The sequence below is a fragment of the Oncorhynchus keta genome, chromosome 7 (genome assembly GCF_023373465.1).
Source record: "Oncorhynchus keta strain PuntledgeMale-10-30-2019 chromosome 7, Oket_V2, whole genome shotgun sequence".
In the NCBI taxonomy this organism is placed as follows: domain Eukaryota; kingdom Metazoa; phylum Chordata; class Actinopteri; order Salmoniformes; family Salmonidae; genus Oncorhynchus; species Oncorhynchus keta.
The window spans coordinates 27,768,028-27,789,643 of record NC_068427.1 but is presented as its reverse complement, the minus strand read 5'-3'; the positions used below and the strand labels follow the sequence as shown (position 1 = coordinate 27,789,643).

Below are 21,616 nucleotides of genomic sequence, written 5' to 3'. Positions count from 1 at the left end.
TATCGACTGTACCACGGCCACAGTAGAGTGATGAGAGAGTTGATAAAGTGAGTATTGAGGTAACACGAATGGTGCATTTGAAGCGATTCAACTGTTTTAAAAGTTGCAATACCATATTTGTCCAGTGGAGAGAGCTAATGCCACTAAAAATTCAATGGAAAAGTCTTCTCGCGCACAAGATGAAGCTCTCGGTCTGAAGTCTTTCAACATCAGTATCTTTCACTTGAACAGGGTTGTCAATCTTCTTGGAGACAAAATCATACAACTTGAGATTAATCTCTCTTTCTCTGTGTGTGTGTGTGTGTGTGTGTGTGTGTGTGTGTGTGTGTGTGTGTGTGTGTGTGTGTGTGTGTGTGTGTGTGTGTGTGTGTGTGAGAGAGAGAGAAAGAGAACACTACAACACTCACATTTAATTCCCATTTGCCTCTGTCTCAAGTATGATGTTTGTTACAAAGAATATATTCACCATATTTGTAAGTAATACTGCAGCATTATCTAAAAGAACATCATTACAGAGCGGGTTACACCTTCAAGTAGGTGTGAGTCCTTTGGCCTCCGACATCTCTGTATTTCACATGATGGACACTCTATTAAAGTGGAGGATTCCATAATGGACTATGCATCAGTTCAGGTAACAGTTGTCAGGTTAAGCGCCCAGGTGGAGGATTCCATTAGAGACCCACAGTTCCTAAATCAGTCATTCTCTCTCTCTCTCTCTCTCTCTCTCTCTCTCTCTCTCTCTCTCTCTCTCTCTCTCTCTCTCTCTCTCTCTCTCTCTCTCTCTCTCTCTGTGTGTGTATTGAACTGCTTCTGTCAGGTAATTACTACAGCTTCATACACTCTACTCCCTGCCTCCTCAACAATGAAAAGAAACCAAGTCCTTGGACCTACCCATGCCCACCCGGCTGAGACCATTACAGGCAGTGTCTCTCACTCAAACATAAGACGCTTACAACAGTATATCACCTGACAAGAGGTGTATGGACTGCAGCCATCTCAAAACAGGGTTTTGGGCCAAAGGTTTTTCTTATATGTTGGAGCCATGTTGCAAGTTACTTATAACAGAATAACAAAATAGGCTACATGTTTTTCTTATGGCGACTAGAATACTATGGCTTACTGTGAAACACTACTGAAAACAGACGACATTCACAATGGTAGTATACATATGAAACAAGCCAGTTGATAGAAGAGAATCTTTGTTTACCCGTCATCCAAGGCCCTCTTTTTGCCCACACTGACAGGTGTAAGATGAACTTAGTTAGGCGCTAACCCGCTCATGCGCACCAAATTAAATTAATGGAACACATTTCCCACCTAATTAAGATGAAAATCTGTGTCAGTTGTAACCTTGCTGAGCACTAATTATGTACAAATGATTTATCATCTGTTCGGTCCTGAATAGCAATGGACTCACCTCACTGATAGTCATGGCCGCTGTTTAAGAGATGGCTGCTGATTAATACAGACAGTTTGTGCTACAGAGGAGCTGCACACAGCCAGCCAATGGGAACAGATGCACTGAATCTCCCTCCTTTCAATTAACCTATATTAGATGTGCAGCTGAGCATCACTGGGCTGAGCGTCACTGGGCTCGGCTCCGACATGTTTCTCCTGAATGAAAATAAAGTGTCTGCTGTCTGATATTTATGGAGTGTCTCACAATTTGTAATTGATGATGAATCCCATGTAGGGCATTTCAAATTGAGAGTGAACTGATGATACCTGTATGACGACCGGTAAATATACTATAGGAGTGAATAAACATCATCATATAGCACTCCTCATATATTAATATATTACCTTTCCTCCTGTTAGAATCTGAGCATATACATTCAACTTGAAAGGTCTGACCAGTGACTGGTTCATCACAAAAACAGACTAGTTCTATTATGGGGCCAGTAGATGGTGCAATTGGTTAAAATTGGCAGTGAGCAAGTGGGATACAAAATGCAGTAGGGATAAAAATGACAAAACACACAGAGCTCTGTACAATAGTGTAACTGGTGTATTCCGTTTTATTTCCGTGCTTTAAAGCTACATGGAAAACATTATATTTCAATGGGAGCCAACAGTGATTAGCATTAGAATCCTGGTCCTCATAGGGGTGAGGACACATTGGCCAATCTGTAATCAGTGTTCCACAGACTTGCTCACAAGGGATACGGAATGCTTTGTCATTATCATTCAAGATGCCACACACATTGCTGGTGTTGGTGCTTCTGTGTTGCCAGCTAAATGACATTAGCATTTTGCCTATAGTCGCAATAATTTTCCTCGACAATGATGAATTAGTAGACTTGGAACCACAAATAACTACCCTCTGTTTCTAAAGTTTCAGTACATATTCTTTCCCATCCTGTGTTTCTTTCTCATGTATTTAGAACGATAGAAAGCACTGTGTGCCCCTGTGTGCCTGCATAACTTGCTCCTTACAAACCTCACAGAATGTCTAATCATGCAACTATGGAGAATTTTCCATTACATTATTACTCTGGTTCATTAGGCAATACCACAAATGTGATGGTTGGTATTTCATTGTTGCTGTAAATGTCAATCACCCTTCTGAGGCACGTTTCTCTATTCATTCCTGGCTTGTCTTCTGAACACAACACAGTACATATGTTCATGGAGACTCACAGAATGTCAGTCAGGCACAGAGAGAGACAATATGTCAAGCCCTTATGGGTTATTCTTGATCCACTCTGAGAGCCCTGGGGACCTGAGGACATGCTGGAACATGCAAACATGTTTTCAAAAACACAGACTTTTCTTGGCACAGATGTGCATAGGTGGAATTTCAAATAAGGCGTTTCGTTAATTTTGTTTATGTTTGATAATATTCTCAATTCTCTATGGCATTTAGCAAACAACAATAATATTTAGTAATATTATGTTTCAAATGATTGACGACAACCACCATCGTCCCCCACACACAACGGCATAAAATATGTTATATGTATTTATTGGTCAGGCAGCCCCAGTGAAACACATACACTCAGCCATTTTACTTTGTTGCCCTCAGTGGTTTTCAGTATTAAATAACACCTCTGAGAGGCTGAGAGTTACGGTGGCACTGCAAAACGCATCTATTATCTCTGTCTGGGGATTGGTGGGCGAGTCAGGGAGGGGGTTAGGGGTTAATTAGAGACAACAGAAAGGTCAGGGGGCCTATTATGTCTGAGCTGAGATCTGTAACGGGCCAATAGGGGGTGACTTTAAAGAGAGGCGACAGCCGACCCCACCCTGCACCTTCCCCATCAGTCACATTTATACCATGGTTGTGTCTAACTGGGACACACAGGACTGGTAATGAAAATGTCCTTAACATTAAGCCAGTCAGGATGATGAATTGGGTCCCCAGCCATTTTCTCTCAGCATCACGGGGCCTCCAAATAGCCGTTGACAACTAATTGAAAACCCCTCTGCATCCTGCCTGTACCGAGCAGGCTCCCTATATCACTCTGATTATTAGGGTTAAGGACATCTCCCCGGGGACTGTTGGTACTGTTGAAGTGGATGGGACTTGTAGTGTCACCCAAGATGATAACAGTTCTAAATGAATTAACCACATGCTCTTCTTCTCTATGTGATTTTACATCCTAGCCATCCAGTGGAAAAAGATACTGTTAATGTTGAAAGTGTTTACACTGGTGTGCTGGAAAGTAGTTTAGTGACAGCTTTTCCTACTGTATGTGAGAGAAAAATGTGCCAAATAAGTCAAAAGGCTGTTGTGTCCCCGAAAAGTATAGCAGACAAATATCCCTGTCCTTGTAACGGCTCTCGTTTGTAGAAGGAGACCAAGGCGCAGTGTGGTAGGTGTACATCGTATATTTATTAATGACACCAAACAAAATAACAAAGACAAAAAAACAAAAGCGCACAGTTCTGTCAGGCTCAGATACTGAACAGAAAAAAAGATCCCACAAAACCCAAAAGGAAAATGACAACTTATATATGATCCCCAATCAGAGACAACGATAGACAGTTAGTTGCCTCTGATTGGGAACCACACTGACCAAAAACAAAGAAATAGAAAACATAGACCCGAGTCACACCCTGACCTAACCAAACATAGCGAATAATAAGGATCAGGGCGTGAAAGTACGCAAAGGTGCGGACTCAGGCCGCAAACCTGAACCTATAGGGGAGGGTCCGGTTGGGCATCTACTCTCGGTGGGGGCTCCAGTGCGGGACGCAGACCCCACTCCGCTTGAGGCTCCCCCCACTTCGGTGGCGCCTCTGGTGCAGGGATCGTCGCCGGGAACTCCGGACCGTAGATCATCGCTGCAGGCTCCGGACCGTCGCTGCAGGCTTCAGACCTTCGCTGCAGGCTCCAGACCTTCGCTGCAGGCTCCGGACTGTCGCTGGAGGCTCCGGACTGGGGACCGTCGCTGGAGGCTCCTATCCCTGGATTTTCACTGCAGGCTCCATGCCATGGATCAACACTGCAGGCGCCGGGCCATGAATCATCACTGGAGGCTCCGGGCCATGAATCATCACTGGAGGCTCCGGGCCATGAATCATCACTGGAGGCTCCGGGCCATGAATCATCACTGGAGGCTCCGGGCCATGAATCATCACTGGAGGCTTCGGGCCATGGATCATCACTGGAGGCTTCGGGCCATGGATCATCACTGGAGGCTTCGGGCCATGGATCATCATTGGAGGCTTGGTACGTGGAGCCGGAACAGGTCTCACCAGACTGAGGAGACGTACTGGAAGCCTGGTGCATGGAGCTGCCACAACACGTTCTGGCTGGATACCCACTTTAGCTCGGTGAGTGTGGAGAGCTGGCACAGGAAGCACTGGGCTATGAAGGCGCACTGGAGGCACAGTGCGTAGAGCAAGCGCAGGATATACTGGGCCGTGGAGGCGCACTGGAGGTCTGGAGCGTAGAGCTGGCACAACGCATCCTGGCTGAATACCCCCTGTAGCACGGCAAGTGCGGGGGGCTGGCACAGGGTTGTGCTGGCGAACTGGGGATACCGTGCGTAGAGCTTTTGCAGGATATCCTGGGCCGAGGAGACGCACTGGAGACCAGGACCGCTGAGCCGGCACAATCTGTCCTGGCTGGATGCCCACTCTAAGACAGCAAATGCGGGGAGCTGGAACAGAGCGTACTGGGCTGTGAATGTGCACTGGAGACACTGTGTGCATCACCGCATAACATGATGCCTGACCGGTCACACGCTCCCCACGGTAAGCACAGGGAGTTGGCTCAGGTCTAAACCCTGACTCCGCCAATCTCCCCGTGTGCCTCCCCCCCAAAAAATACTTGGAAGCTGCCTCTCGGGCTTCCGTCATTGTTCTAACTCCTCGTATCGTCACCGTTCTGCTCTCGCTGCCTCCATCTGCTCCCTTGGACGTCGATACTCTCCGGCCCGCGTCCAGGGTCCTTCTCCATCCAGGATTTCCTCCCATGTCCACTCCTCTTGGCCATGCTGCTTGTTCTGTTTTTGGTGGGATCTTCTTTAACGGCTCTCGTTTGTAGAAGGAGACCAAGGCGCAGCGTGGTAGGTGTACATTGTATATTTATTGATGACACCAAACAAAATAACAAAGACAAAAAAAACGAAAGCGCACAGTGCTGTCAGGCTCAGATACTGAACAGAAAACAAGATCCCACAAAACCCAAAAGGAAAATGACAACTTATATATGATCCCCAATCAGAGAAAACAATAGACAGCTGCCTCTGATTGGGAACCACACGTGGCCAAAAACAAAGAAATAGAAAACATAGACTTTTCCACCCGAGTCACACCCTGACCTACCCAGAATAATAAGGATCTCTAAGGTCAGGGCGTGACAGTTCTGCTCCTCACAGCATGCTCAATCAGTAACATGATCCCCTTCTTTCCCCTGTCATTTTTCATTCACGATGGCTGCACGACTTCTCCTCTCAAGTTTCTTATCACTGTTCACTCAACACATTTGATTTGCTCCAGCATGTGATCTAATAGGCTTATGCTATGGAGGTGACGCAGTCACAGTGTGGAGTGGATCACAGTTAATCCCCATTTACACTTGAATTTGGTATTCAGTATTCATAAACCCTCATGCTGGGGTTTAAAGGATTATACACCTCTCCTGATGCCTTCTCAAAGTCTCACAGACCATCCACGCTCACTCAGTTTATTATGATTTTATGTTTAATACTACAACTCTGGATTTCATGCAATGGATTTTATGCAATGGATAGACCAACCATGTAAATAGTTCCTAATGACAAGTCAGATGTGATCTATATTAAATACATTATTTAATCAACACTGCTATGATATATAAATTGAATGACAGTACCAGTAAAAAGTTGGGACCCACCTACTTTTTTCTTTCTTTTGAATATTTTCTACGTTGTGGAATAATAGTGAAGACATAAAAACTATTAAATAATACATAGGAATCATGTAGTAACCATAAAAGTGTTAAACAAATCAAAATATATTTTAGATTTTAGATTCTTCAATGTAGCCATCCTTTGCCTTGATGACAGTTTTGCACACTCTTTGCATTCTCTCAACCAGCTTCATGAGGAATGCTTTTCCAACAGTCTTGAAGAAGTTCCCACATATACTGAGCACTTGTTGGCTGCTTTTCCTTCATTCTGCGATCCAACTCATCCCAAACCATCTCAATTGGGTTGAGGTCGGATGATTGTGGAGGCCAGGTCAACTGATGCAGCACTCCACCACATGGTGGTTGGAACTTTTGTTGTGTTCGGACACACCTACTCATTCCAGGGTTTTTCTTTATTTTTTATATTTTCTAAATTTGTTTAACACAAAAAAAGTTTTCAAAAAATATATATATATTTTACATTTGAGATTCTTCAAAGTAGCCTTGATGACAGCTTTGCACACTCTTGGCATTCTCTCAACCAGCTTCATGAGGTATTCACCTCGAATGCATTTCAATTAACCGGCGTGCCTTGTTAAAAGTTCATATGTGGAATTTCTTTCCTTCTTAATGCGTTGGAGCCAATCAGTTGTGTTGTGATAAGGTAGCGGTAGTATACAGAAGATTGCCCTATTTGGTAGAAGACCAAGTCCATATTATGGCAAGAACAGCTCAAATAAGCAAAGAGAAATGACAGTCCATCATTACTTTAAGACATGAAGGTCAGTCAATTTGGAAAATGTTGAGTTTTTTTAAAGTTTCATCAAGCGCTATGATGAAACTGGCTCTCATGAGGATCGCCACAGGATAGGAAAACCCAGAGATTCCTCCACTACAGAGGATAAGTTCATTAGAGTTAACTGCACCTCAGATTGCAGCCAATATAAATGGTTCATATAGTTCAAGTAACAGCCACATCTCAACATCAACTGTTCAAATCAAATCAAATCAAATGTATTTATATAGCCCTTCGTACATCACCTGATATCTCAAAGTGCTGTACAGAAACCCAGCCTAAAACCCCAAACAGCAAGCAATGCAGGTGTAGAAGCACGGTGGCTAGGAAAAACTCCCTAGAAAGGCCAAAACCTAGGAAGAAACCGAGAGAGGAACCAGGCTATGTGGGGTGGCCAGTCCTCTTCTGGCTGTGCCGGGTGGAGATTATAACAGAACATGGCCAAGATGTTCAAATGTTCATAAATGACCAGCATGGTTGAATAATAATAAGGCAGAACAGTTGAAACTGGAGCAGCAGCACGGTCAGGTGGACTGGGGACAGCAAGGAGTCATCATGTCAGGTAGTCCTGGGGCATGGTCCTAGGGCTCAGGTCCTCCGAGAGAGAGAAAGAAAGAGAGAATTAGAGAGAGCATATGTGGGATGGCCAGTCCTCTTCTGGCTGTGCCGGGTGGAGATTATAACAGAACATGGCCAAGATGTTCAAATGTTCATAAATGACCAGCATGGTCGAATAATAATAAGGCAGAACAGTTGAAACTGGAGCAGCAGCACGGCCAGGTGGACTGGGGACAGCAAGGAGTCATCATGTCAGGTAGTCCTGGGGCATGGTCCTAGTAGGGCTCAGGTCCTCTGAGAGAGAGAAAGAAAGAGAGAAGGATTAAGGCAATGGGTGGCTACTTTGAAAAATCTGTTTGTTTTTTCTTCTCTAAAATCTCAAATCTAAAACACCTTTTTGGTTACTACATGATTCCATATGTGTTAATTCATAGTTTTCATAGCTTAACTATTCTAGTAAAATATAAAGAAATATCCTTGAATGGGTCGGTGTGTCCACACTTTTGACTGGTATTGTATGTATTTTAATTTAAACCACTTTTGTGTATTTTATAATTTGATATATCAAAGACAGGCTTTCCTTTTATCCTACCTGGGCAGAGCTTGGACTTTCCCTGTATTCAAAACCAAGTGGGAAGGTGGTATTTACCAGATAAGACTGGGAAGAATCCACTTGTACGCCACTCCAACTGGTAATTAGCTACTAGTGGGAAAGTCGTTTATCATCCCTGAGCTCCAATTTCTCTAATGCCGAATTCACACGCTAGTCAGAACTAGGAAAATGGGAAATGTTTGACTTGCTAACTGGTTGTAGTTCATCACAAGTTGGACATTTATGAGTTTATTCGTTCCTACTAGCATCACATGCTGACCTCTGACGACACCTACTCAGGAAATTACCTCGATAACAGCATTTTCGGCAGTTAAATGTTTTTTAAAGCATTATATTAATATGGTTTTTGAACACTGTAATTTAATAACAAACATGATAGCTGTACTTTTAGTTTATGGTTGATGACGGAGCTTGTTGGCCATTAGCCAATCAGCGTTTCTCAACAAGTTTAAAGCATGTAACTGGTATTTACGACTTCACAACAGTTAATTTCCACCTTATGAGGTGTGGGTAAGAGGGTGGACAGGAAAAAAAGGAGAAAAGTGGAACATATTATAAGTAAATATGGAATGTGGGAATGCGCAAGCGTTCTGGAATATCTGATCATGGAGAATATGGCAGACAGGAGAAAGTGAGAAAAGTGGAACATGGTTTGAGTGAATATGGAGAGGTGGATCACACAGAACTTTGGAACAGCTACAGAAGGAAATTGAATGTGACGAAAGTGAGGATGAATTAACTACGGTGGCAGGTGTGGTAAAGACCACAAAGTTTGAGCCTCGTCCTGGTGATGACAAAGATGATTCTGACCCAGTGGGAGTGAGATTTTTGGAGAGAATGGATCTTTGCCTTCTGGCAGATCCATATGTGGTGTCATTTTGGGTGGAGAAGAGGTTGGGAAATGTTGGGTCGGTGCAAGTGAAACTAATGATGATTTTTTGCATTTCTGCTAACCAGAGGGAGCGTGCACCATGCAACTGGGAACAAGAACTGTGACTTGCTTTCCTCTCTAGAGCAGGGTTCCAATGAAAGGAGTGATAACTGGAGTCGCATTAATTAAGTGTTGAGGAGGATCAACTGAAGTTGAAGATTCCCAAGGTCTGTGACGTCTGCTGTTTCGTGTGACACAAATGTGGTGGAGAGCATGGCAAAACAGAGAAAACACTGTCTGTACTACTGAGTTTTGATGCCGTCTTTACCAGATCAAGTCAAGTTAGGATGTGTTAGTTATCCCGTGAGAGCTTTTGTCCTGAATCCATTCCGGTGTTTTAGGTGGCAAGCTTATTGTCATGTGTTAGCAGTGTGTAGGAGGGAGGTTCCGAGATGTGAGAAGTGTGCAGGAGGACATGAGACCAAGGATTGTGTAGTGTGTTAACTGTAGGGGTACCCATGGTGCTGGAGATCAGAGGTGTCAGGTGAGAGAAAAGCAGGTTGAGGTTCCCAGGATAGGAGTAGTACAGAAGGTGTCATATGCTGAGGCACTGAAGAGAGTAGTAGAGGATGGGTCCAGGGAGAGGGATCCTCTTAATTTAAGAGGCAGAGGGGCGGCAGGGTAGCCTAGTGGTTAGAGCGTTGGACTAGTAGCCGGAAGGTTGCAAGTTCAAACCCCCGAGCTAACAAGGTACAAATCTATCGCTCTACCCCTGAACAGGCAGTTAACCCTAGGCCGTCATTGAAAATAAGAATTTGTTCTTAACTGACTTGCCTAGTTAAATAAAGATAAAATAAAAGAGGCAGAGGCCAATGGAGAGTAATAGGATTAACATGTGCTTCAGTAGGGTTGTTTTTGTGGCGTTCATGGCCATGGTTGTCAATTGTACCGCATGGAATGGATTGTCACAGAGGATAGATGTTGTGGTGGTATCTGCAGAGAAGATATTGGGTGTATGAGATTTTACTGCAGAAGAGTTCATTCAAAATGTAATGAGTACTTTTGGGTGCCAGGGAAAATGTATGGAGTGAAAAGTGCATTATTTTCTTTGGGAATGTAGTGAAGTAAAAGTAAATGTTGTCAAAAATATAAATAGTAAAGTGCAGATACCCCCAACAACTACTTAAGTAGTACTTTAAAGTATTTTTTACTTAAGTAATTAAACCACTGAAGGCTGCTGAGGGGAGGACAGCTCATAATAATGGCTGAAATGGAGCAAATGGAACGATTCCACCTACTCCGCTCCAATCATGATCACGAGTCCGTTCTCCCCAATTAAGGTGCCACCAACCTCCTGTGCGCTGAACATTGTTTAAGAACAACGTGTCGGTTGGTCAGTGTGTACATGAGAGGTTACGTCATGGTACACATGCAGAGATATTAGAGAAAGGAGATGGATACCTCATTGAGAAATGACTGGTGGAACGTTAAACACCCCACCCAGCAAACTGTCGACCAATCGCGTTGACATTGTCATTTTACGTCACCAGGTTGCTAAGCGTGTCGTCACGCAGTGCCTTCTCAAAGTCAGAGTATGAGTCGAGAAATCTGACTATTTTCCTTGAAAGTGCGTAATAAAATGATTCTAAAGCTATCGAATATTACACATAACAAGTTAATTGTCTAATATATTGGAAAATATTTATAATGTTGTACTTTTTGTTGGGGTTTTGAGCTTGCACCCAATTGACTCCCATTCAACCCTTGAAGGACAGCTCTCCTTGTGCCAGAATAGCCCAGAATGCATTGTGGGGCCCATTGATGACGCACGGGCAACGCACACAGTTGCTGTTAACATGATTTTAATTAGGTTTCTCATCTCCTTGAAAGTATCTCTGGTTTTAGGAGCTGATTGGTTTGGCACCTAGCCAGTGCCAAGCCGGTTCATCGGAAGTTAGCGAGAAGGTTAATTTCGAAGCTAGGTCTCAAACTCCTTCCTGCTAACTACATAAAAACATAACGTGGAATGTGTACTTTACAATTTTAGAAAATATACTTTTGAAACGTTGAAGGTAAGATTCCTTATTTAATTAAGGCAAATAGCTTGTGGATATCAGTCACATCAGCAGACTGACGAAGCTTGCTGGCTAGCTAACTCGTCAGGCAGCTATGCTTATCAACAAAATGTGATTATCGTCAATCAACTATGTACAAATTACTAAGTAACAAAATCGACTATGTAAGCTAGTAGTTGTTTGTATCCAACATTGTGTTTTGGAAAGTATAATGCCAGCTAGCTACAGTAGTTGGCTGGCTATCTTCTAGCGTTACAGTAGCTAGATAGCTACGGTCATCACAACGAGTTAACTAGGTAGCTTACTAACGTTACGTTGCTCTGCAAATACAGACGCACGTTACGGTTATATCAACTCAGTTCGTAGATGAAACGTTTATGCATGCATGCATGTAGTTAGGTATTAAAGTAGCGAGCCATATGGCAAACGTGTTCAATCATTTTTCTGAGGCTAAACATACACTACATGGCCAAAAGTATGTGGGCACCTGCTCGTCGAACGTCTCAATACACAATCATGAACGTTGATATGAAGTTGGTCCCCCTTTGCTACTATATCAGCCTCCACTCTTCTGTGAAGGCTTTCCACTGTTGGAACATTGCTGCTGGGACTTGCTTTCATTCAGCCACGAGTATCTAGTGAGGTCGGGCACTGATATGTTGAGCAATTAGCCCTGGCTCGCAGTCGTCGTTCCATTTCATGGGGTTGATGTCAACCCAGATTAATCTGTCGGACTGCCAGATGGTGAAGCATGATTAATCACTCCAGAGAACGCGTTTCCACTGCTCCAGAGCCCAATGGCAGCAAGCTTTACACCACTCCAGCTGATGTTTGTGTGCGGCTGCTCAACCATGGAAATTTCATGAGGGTCCAGTCCAGACGAACAGTTATTGTGCTGGAGCTCAGTAGTGAGTGTTGCACCTGAGGACAGATACTTTTTCACACTACACGCTTCAGCTCTCGGCGGTCCCTTTCTCTGAGCTTGTGTGGCATACCACTTTGCGGCTCAGTCGTTGTTGCTCCTAGACGTTTCCACTTCACAATAACAGCACTTACAGTTGACCAGGGCAGCTGTAGCAGGGCTGAAATTGTATGAACTGACTTGTTGGAAAGGTGGCATCCTATGACGGTGCCACGTTAAGTCACTGAGCTTTTCAGTACGGGCCATTCTACTGCCAATGTTTGTCTATGGAGATTGCATGGCGGTGTGCTCAATTTTATACACCTGTCAGCAACTAGTGTGGCTGAAATAGAAGAATTCACTCATTTGGATGTCATAAGGTGAATGCACCAATTTGTAAGTCGCTCTGGATAAGAGCGTCTGCTAAATGACTTAAATGTAATGTAAATGTAATTTGAAGGGGTGTCCACATACCAGTGGCCATGTACTGTGTGTATGTGGTTTGGTGTATGTAAAGCCAAATTACTGTAAAGTCTATACCTGTCGTATTCGGTGCATGTGACCAATGCAATTAGATTTTCCTCTTGAGTCTATAAAGAAATTAACTGTAGAATATGAATATTCTAGTTAAGGCGTTAACATAGATTACCACATTGAGTCATAATACCCATAAAACATATTGGTCAAACAGGGAAATGGTTCCAGTCATTTGTTCCACCATACATGGCTGTGTTCCATGTAGGTCTACCCTGGTGTGAAGTTTTGATAAATGTGTAAATCTCTAGGACAAGGTGACTTATCAATATATTCACCTGTATTTACCCCCCAAAAATGAAACGCTAATTAGCTGCCAATTGTGGCTATCATAACTACAAATGCCATAATGATCTGGATGAGACTGCCAAATTGAGGCAATGGTAAGAATCTCTGGATTAACTATCTGTTAGCCAAATGTGGTACGTTTCTTTTAAAATTACATTTCTGTGAACTGTCTTGTGCAAGTTTTAAATTGACACAATACCTGTTAGCAAAGCTGTCTGCGAAAGATGACATACTGGAGCTTACAGGGATTTGTAGTCTTGCATGATGACTCCACTGTGGGGCTCAATTTACTAGCTAGTCAGGGGAAATTCCACAGTAAGAGGGATGCTGAGACTCAGATTCTTCACCTTAAAATCTTTGTCAAACAAACACCAATCACTTACAAATTTTAAACAAGGCAACATTAAACATGTTGTTCCCCAGGAATAATGCAGCTTGTGACTGCATGGGACGTAAGTTTTGTGTCTTATGACAGCTGGTTGTATGATATTTGAAAAAGCAAACAGTCAGCGTAATTCATTTTCATTTTTTAAATGAAATATCTCTATGGCAAGATGCATAATTCACCCAGGTTTCGTCAAAATCTGACTAGTGGTGTCAGATCACGTGTGTATTCATACCTCTTGTCTTATTCCACATTTTGTGTTACAGCCTGAACATGTTTTCTTTCATCAATCTACACACAATACCCCATAATGACAAAGTGAAAACATGTTTTAGATGTATTGAAAAACAAAATATCTAATTTACATAAGTATTCACACCTTTGAGCCAATGCATTTTAGAATCACCATAGGCAGTGATTACATTTTAGTCTTTTGGGGTAAGCCTCTAAGAGTTTTGCATTGTACAATATTTGCACTTTTTTTTTTTTTTTTTTTTACATCTTCATGCTCAGAGATTTTCAAGCCGGTTTAAGTCCAAACTGTAACTAGGCCACTCGGGAACATTCAATGTCGTCTTGGAAAGCAACTCCAGTGTATATTTGGCCTTGTGTTTTAGGTTATTGTCCTGCTGAAAGGTGAGTTTGCCTCCCAGTGTCTGATGGAAAGCAGACTGAACCAGGTTTTCCTCTAGGACTTTGCCTGTGCTTAGCTCTATTCTGTTTTATTTTTATCCTAAAAAAAACTCCCTAGTCCTTGCCAATGACAAGCATATCCATAACATGATGCAGCCACCACTATGCTTGAAATTATGACGAGTAGTACTCAGTGATGTGTTTCTGGATTTGCCCCAAACACAACTTTTTGTATTCAGGACATAAAGTTAATTTCTTTCCCACATCTTTTGTTTACACATAATGTGATTTATTATGGATAGTCAGATTTTTTTTTTAACAAAGAATGATTTCCCTAATAATCCTGTTTTTATATGGACACATCTGAAATCCAGCTGCTTGATGGCGCTTTCATAAATGCAGGAAATCGCTCCACAAAATAAACGTTCTACCACAGCGACCATGTTCTTTTTGGAAAGTATATTTGATTCTGAGTTTGGACATATAACGTTTGTATGTGAACTATTTCTAAGATGCATACATTCAGTGGTTCCGAACTCCCTTCAGTCGCGCTGCAGAGGGAGGTTTGCGCTACCGGTGCTAGCACATTTGCAGATCAAATAAACAGCTGGAACACCAATTTTTAAGGTGTTTACATGTCCTAATAATTTGGAAGATTGCTCAGAATCAAGGTGTTTAAATCGGCATATGCTTACTTTGATTTTGTCCTTACTCCGATATAAAGATAACCAATAAGGAGTTTACATGACTATATATTTAATTATTCCTGCACATGTAAATGTACTCCGTGTTGTTGATCCATCGTCTGTTTTCTCCTATCACTGCCATTAAACTCTGTAACTGTTTTAAAGTCACCATTGGCCTTGTGGTGAAATCCCTGAGCAGTTGCCTTCCTCTCCTGCAACCGAGTTAGGAAGGACACCTGTATCGTTGTAGTGACTGGGTATATTGATGCACCACCCAGTGTAATAAATAACTTCACCATGCACAAAGGGAAATTAAATGTCAGCTTTTCTTTTGTTTTTTGCCATCTACCAGTAGGTGCCCTTCTTTCCGAGGCATTGGAAAATCACCCTGGTCTTTGGTTGAATAAGTGTTTGAAAGTCACTGCTCCACTGCGGGGCCTTACAATTTTCTGTATGTGTGGGGTACAGAGAGAAATCACGCGGAACACTTATTGCCCACATTGAGTCCATGCAACTTATGTGACTTGTTATGCACATTTTTACTCCTGAATTTATTTAGGCTTGTCATAACAAAGGGATTGCTATTTATGGACTCGACATGTACATTTTTAATGAATTTGTAAACATTTCTAAAAACCATAATTCCACTTTGACATAATGGGGTATTATGTAGGCCAGTGACCAATTCTCCATTTAATCAATTTTATATTCAGGCTGTAACACAACAAAATGTGGAAAAGTCAAGCGGTGTGAATACTTCTGAAGGCCCCCTTGGGACAATCAATGTCATTTTGTAAATACCAGCTCTTAATGACAAGACTTTTACCCACATTTAGTCAAAATCGGGGCAGTGGTGTCTTGATATCGAGTGGATTAAATACACTTATATAACCTTAGCGTGTGTGCAATGTTTCAGCACTCGGAGTCACAGATCAAAAGATAAACATGCCAGTTAGAGCATCACCGGGTGGTCGATAAGAATGTTTTTACAAGTCTAACAAAAGGTGTTACAATATGAATATCCTTGACTGCTTTATATGCATTTATGTGCCAGACCACACCCCCTTGTGAATGTTTATTGGTCAATAGAAGCTGTTTTAGGTATTAGTCTAGAAAAATGTGCATTGAGACCTTTGTACCTAGATACAAGATATCAAGGTTTGTGCAGATTGGTCATTCGGTGCCAGAAGACTAGTGTTTTTAAGTGTGTTTTTTTTTTCTCAATTCAAAATGGTGAAAAGTCTGTCTTGGAGGGGTCCCGGTGGCAAATTTGTTCATTGTGAGAGGGACCTATGTACTGAATTTCATGACTTCGGTCAATCAGGGTGATGGGCATGACCTTTCAAAAGTAGCATTTTAAAACTTATAATACCGCCACCATCTGGCCAATCAGTATAATTTTGTAATTGCTGGATCTCTATGGCAAGATGCGTCATTCACCCAAGTTTCGTCGTCATCGTGCCAGTGCTGTGATATTGCCTGTGACTAACATACGGCTGGATGGAGACTGATGCATTGTGCCCTACCCAATTTATTCTTGGGGGACGACTAAACATACAACTCTATGCACAAGGACGACTTTTCATTTAGATTTTTTACAAAGACCCATTTTGAACAGTGCAGATGCAACGTTTGGTGACAGAATGATGGTATAAACAGCACAAACCGTCATTCTGTTACCAAACTTTGCATCTGCACTTCTTGCTCACAGATTTCACAGTCCACACCTCTGGGCTGTCTGTGGTTGGTTGTTGGATGTTAGCCACACTTGAATACATAAATATGTTCTTGTGTTTCAGGGTGTTGGTGATGTCAGTGGACAGTAAGATCACTTGAGGATAAAGTTAGCGTTTCCCTTTTCTCCTCCTGTCCTGGCGTCCACGGTTGCTCAGGCCTTGGCAGCCATGGCCGACTCTACAGTGGTCAGCGACCAGCAGCCGCCCGGGTCCGGTCAGACTACTCCTTCCAGAGGACCGTACATCGCGGTGATCACAAACAGAAACACCAATCTGGGGATCCGCGGGTTCATGCTGTTCTCTATAGGAGTGTTCTTGGCTTTGGTGCTCAATCTGCTGCAGGTGGACCATGTTTGTTTTTGTCTTTTAATGATACATCTCTTGATCAAGAAAACATTGAAGGTGACAGAGTACTAAAGTAGTTCCTGATTGTTTTCTCTTGCTGCAGGTACAGAGGAACGTCACTCTGTTCCCCCCTGATGTCATCAGTAGCATCTTCTCATCAGCCTGGTGGGTGCCGCCCTGCTGTGGAACCGCCTCGGGTAGGGCGAACACACACACACACACAGGTTTTTGCCCGCCAGACTTGACTTCTATAATGATTAAATTGTTGTCCCCTGGGTTTGCAGCACAGAGAGTAGATGTAGCTGCTATTCCCTAGTGGACCAGTAGATGGGCACAACAGCCCCAGGCCTGTTTCCCCCTGAGACTGAGACTCCCGTGCTCCACTGCTCAGCCTGGGGGAGTTGGAGGTTTCCGCTGTTACTGCACACTGGGCTGTTTGCATCATGCTGTAGCTATTGGGTTTTATTGACTAGTCAAGACCAGAGCAGCACTTCACGTTTACTGTACATAGTTACTTTAACTTGTCTGTACAGTTCTTGTGTATTATTGAACCTATAACTTTCAAAGGGGGCTAACCTGAAATGTTTTTTTTGTCAGAATAGCATTGATGCTATGTGATGGGCTGGCATGGCAGCCTTTCTCTCCACAACAATACTAACAGGAATGTACGTCACGGATTGCTGCTGCAGCAATAAAGCTGATTGTTGATCTCTGATCCTCTCCCTATTTCTGCGCCATCTCACCCTGCAATCCCCTTCCTCTCTCTCCATCTACTGCTCTCTCACAGCAATGATCGGTCTGTTGTATCCATGCATTGACAGTAGGCTCGGCGAGCCCCACAAGTTCAAGCGGGAGTGGTCCAGTGTGATGCGCTGTGTGGCCGTGTTCGTTGGCATCAACCATGCCAGCGCTGTATCCTCTAGGCCTACCTGCCTGTCTGACACTCACTGAATTGATGTACATACCATAATACAAGATGTGCGTAAAAACCATGGGGCAAAAGCATCCCATGACACTTCCTCATTCAAATCAAACTTTAAGTGTATTTATAATAGCAACAAACTTTACAATCAAATTAATGAAGTAAAATAAAATGAAGCAATAAAGGGGATGAATAAAGTGCATAAAACAAAGGATGTGTAAAACAAGATTACCAAGCGAAAAAAGGTGTGTTTTTAAATGTGATATTCTGTTTACAAGAAAGCACCTTACTCTGAGTAGAAACCATAGTTTCTGTGTGGACTATCCTACTACAAGCTCAGCTGTCCTTAACCTCTCTCAGAAAGTGGACTTTGCGAACAACGTGCAGCTGTCCCTGACGCTGGCTGCCCTGTCCATCGGCCTGTGGTGGACATTTGACCGGTCTCGCTCTGGCTTTGGCCTGGGGGTGGTCATCGCCCTGCTGGCCACTCTGTCCACTCAGCTCCTGGTCTACAACGGAGTCTTTCAGTGAGTACTACTACAATATATTACAGTACAATTTACAGGACATACATATATTATAATAAGGTCTGTTGACTTTAATTAACGCTTTACATTTATTATGCCGTAAAAAAGTTTGCCGCCGTTAATCTCCATTTTTCTTTTTAATCGCACATATTTCCGCACGGACCCTATTCCGCGCGGACCCTATTCCGCGCGGACCCTATTCCGCGCGGACCCTATTCCGCGCGGACCCTATTCCGCGCGGACCCTATTCCGCGCGGACCCTATTCCGCGCGGACCCTATTCCGCGCGGACCCTATTCCGCGCGGACCCTATTCCGCGCGGACCCTATTCCGCGCGGACCCTATTCCGCGCGGACCCTATTCCGCGCGGACCCTATTCCGCGCGGACCCTATTCCGCGCGGACCCTGCACTCTGTGGCAGCTGATGTTATTGTCTCAAACATCCACTGCGCGCCAGCTCAGAGAAACCATTTTTAAGGAAAACAGAGAATTCATCCATAAACACATTCCCAGATGTTTCTTTAGATAACAGCAAAAACACTATTTGTACAGAAGTAGCTAGCTAGCTATCCAAATGAATGTTTACAATGCAATGGCTGAATTCCTTTTGATTTAACTCTAGCTAACTACCCACAATGATTTTAATCAGACTAGGACATCCATTCAATTTAGCCACTGTTTTATTTCACAGGTCTAAAGAGTTAAGAAAATTATCTCAAGTCTAGTAGTAGCAGCTTGTAACTAGTTAATGTTGAAGTAAGCTAAATCTAATAGCTGTATTACATGAACTTAGACTTGGCTGAGCTATTATCTTCTGTTAAATTCATAACATTGTTGGACAGGTTTAAATGCTCTTTGTATACATGGAGCCAATTTTTTTTTAGTTTAGAATGCCTGAAGCTTTGTGTGTGTGTCAAACTTCAAGAACATTGATCAGAGGGAGTAGGCCTACTTAAACATTGGGAGCATTTTGTTTTCTCAATTACAATCTCAGCATGGTATAAACTGCATTTTAAATGGAATAATCTTTCTTTAGGGACACTTGCAATTCATGATTTTGTTTTTCAAAAGGCAGGAGATATTTCTGTTGATCTTTCATGCTCATTTTGAGATTGTACTATGTTTTAATAGTTCTATTGTTTTGTTCCAGGTATACCTCTCCAGATTTCCTGTACATTCGCTCCTGGTTGCCTTGCATCTTCTTCGCTGGTGTGATAACCATGGGGAACATAGGACGGCAGCTAGCCCTGGTGAGGATCTTTTTTATGCTGAATGAAGAAGTTTGTCATAGGTTGTATATATTCATTCAAACCAGAGCTTTTTACTCTGACTATTCAACTGGCACATCACATTATCCCTGTTCTTTTTTCCAGTATGAATGCAAACGTATGTCAGGAAAGACTCATCAAGACTAAAAGAACTTCTGGCTATATCAAACTGTTGCACAGAATATTTTAAAAGATTGCAACAAAAAGCCAAAAAGAGGATGTAAAAGGACATCTGTATGCAGCGTTGATGGGGATTGGTCAATCATGGCGGAGGCGAAGCAGTCATGCACAATTATGTGCTTCTGTTTTGCTGACTGCTGTAGGACAAGACTGTTTCGATTGGTTGATTCCTTTATGCCTCTTTAGGGCCGAGGTGGACGGACAACAGATAGCTTTATTATAAGCATTCAATGGCTGGCCTAATGAGAGGAATAACAAGAATTGCCGATGTCGTGTGTGTGTGGTAGGTAGGCTCAATCTACAACGCAATCTGTGATTGCAACTCAACAGGCACCAATATTAGTGTCACTCTACTGCTGTTCAGGGCACCTCAGCACCAGTGGTGTGAAACCTTTGGCTCCATCGTGCCAAACAGACTTACACACAGGATTATCTGAATTATTTTCTTTATTCATCCATTCCTTATATCCTTGATACATTAGTAGAATCTATATACATTTATTTCATGCTTTTAAAATGTACAATTATTTACATACATATAGTGGTTTTTAAAATTTGTTACATGTGGATAATGTCTTTGCTGGCAGTCAAGAGAAGGGGTGAAGTGTTTATTGCTGCACTTATTTGTGACATCCTAGCGGGATATCAAGGCAACTGGCATACAGGGTCCAGTTGGTATTTCAAACAACCTTACCTACACCTGCTTTTTTACACCCGCCCATTTTGGCTCCATTCAATGTTCATTTGAAATTAAAATGACTGTTTTGTAAAAAAAATAATAATAATAATAAAATGCTCATAGAAGTTTATGGGCAAATTTCACTTCCTGAATTGAAAACCGAATTGACCTAAACCCCGGTCAGTTCAAGTCAGAGACCAGGCTAACTATTTCATTGTCCATCCAGCAGGTGCACACAAGAATCCACATCAGCAGTGGTTCTTGGGTCAGAGGTACTGCTGATAAGCTATTAGTGCTTATTGAGTTCGGTTTGATTATGAAAATATAAACCATCCAAGTTTTCGGTTTTGATTATTTTTCAGCGTTAAATGCGTTGTGGGCTGAATGGTGTAAAACAGAATAAAATAGTAAATGTCCCTTGATGGCTGTCCGTTACTGCATATCACCTATTAAAAAATGTTCACGTTACTTTACAAAAATATTTCAGTTGTGTATATTACATTTGTTTTATTTGATGACTTTTATTTAATTCCAAGCATCATCTCATCTGTATAGAGCTGATGTCTAACAAAATCACTATTTTAGTAGTTCATCAAAGTAAATAAGTCATACTTTTAAGACTGTTGAATACCAACTATCAGGCACTTAGATCATGCACTTTAAGGTAAAGATACCTCCCGAATCAACTGCTATCTATCCCTCTCAATCGCCATTCTCCCTCCGTGTCTGCCCCACACTAGCATAGCGGGGGTAAAATAAACACACAAACCTGACAAGTAGGTGTGGAATGGGTCATTGTTGTTAATTACCAAGTTTCTGCATTAATCTATGTAGAATATTTGCCTGTTGGAAACTATAACTCCCTGCTACATCGCACAGTTTGGGCTTGATCTGATTTATCTCTAGAAAAACTGCACATTGAGCACATAGACAATAATTGAACTGACTTCTGCATTGAAAAAAATAGAACATTTGATTTGCTAAACGGATATAATAAAGTGTTACATTTCTGTATGCAGTTGTATTTGAATTAGAGTTGAGGAACCTCACTTCTCGTTTCCAAGTATTATTGGAAATAGATAGCAATTAATAAGGGATGGCTTCCTATATCTTGAAATTGTGTGATTTAAAAAAAATAATACTTTTGGAAAAACTTTACATTCAATATGTAACATGAAGGGTTGAATTAGAGGAGGCTCAATGTTTTTACAAATAAGTGTCTGCAGTGTTTTTGTCAAATATACATTTTACTGGATTTGGTAATGCAAACAACCTGCCAA

At 42.3% G+C, this 21,616-nt stretch overlaps 1 protein-coding gene across 1 annotated transcript; it reads left to right on the top strand.

Moving 5' to 3' along the window:
* The first annotated feature begins 11,002 nt into the window (after positions 1–11,002).
* Positions 11,003–20,817, top strand: LOC118386266 (insulin-induced gene 2 protein-like). The gene is made up of 7 exons (XM_035773874.2): positions 11,003–11,250; positions 16,480–16,758; positions 16,865–16,958; positions 17,549–17,673; positions 18,044–18,210; positions 19,360–19,459; positions 19,583–20,817. Exons 2-7 carry the CDS (start codon positions 16,585–16,587, stop codon positions 19,622–19,624), a joined length of 702 nt encoding a protein of 233 aa, XP_035629767.1. The 5' UTR covers positions 11,003–11,250; positions 16,480–16,584; the 3' UTR covers positions 19,625–20,817.
* Positions 20,818–21,616: the final 799 nt, after the last annotated feature.

What these genes read in the sequence shown, in the direction of transcription:
- LOC118386266 (XM_035773874.2), top strand. Translation starts at nt 16,585, where the DNA reads ATGGCCGACTCTACAGTGGTCAGCGACCAGCAGCCGCCCGGGTCCGGT. An exon ending in TGGTGCTCAATCTGCTGCAG is followed by an intron (nt 16,759 to 16,864) that starts GTGGACCATGTT and finishes CTCTTGCTGCAG; the next exon opens with GTACAGAGGAACGTCACTCT. An exon ending in TAGGACGGCAGCTAGCCCTG is followed by an intron (nt 19,460 to 19,582) that starts GTGAGGATCTTT and finishes TCTTTTTTCCAG; the next exon opens with TATGAATGCAAACGTATGTC.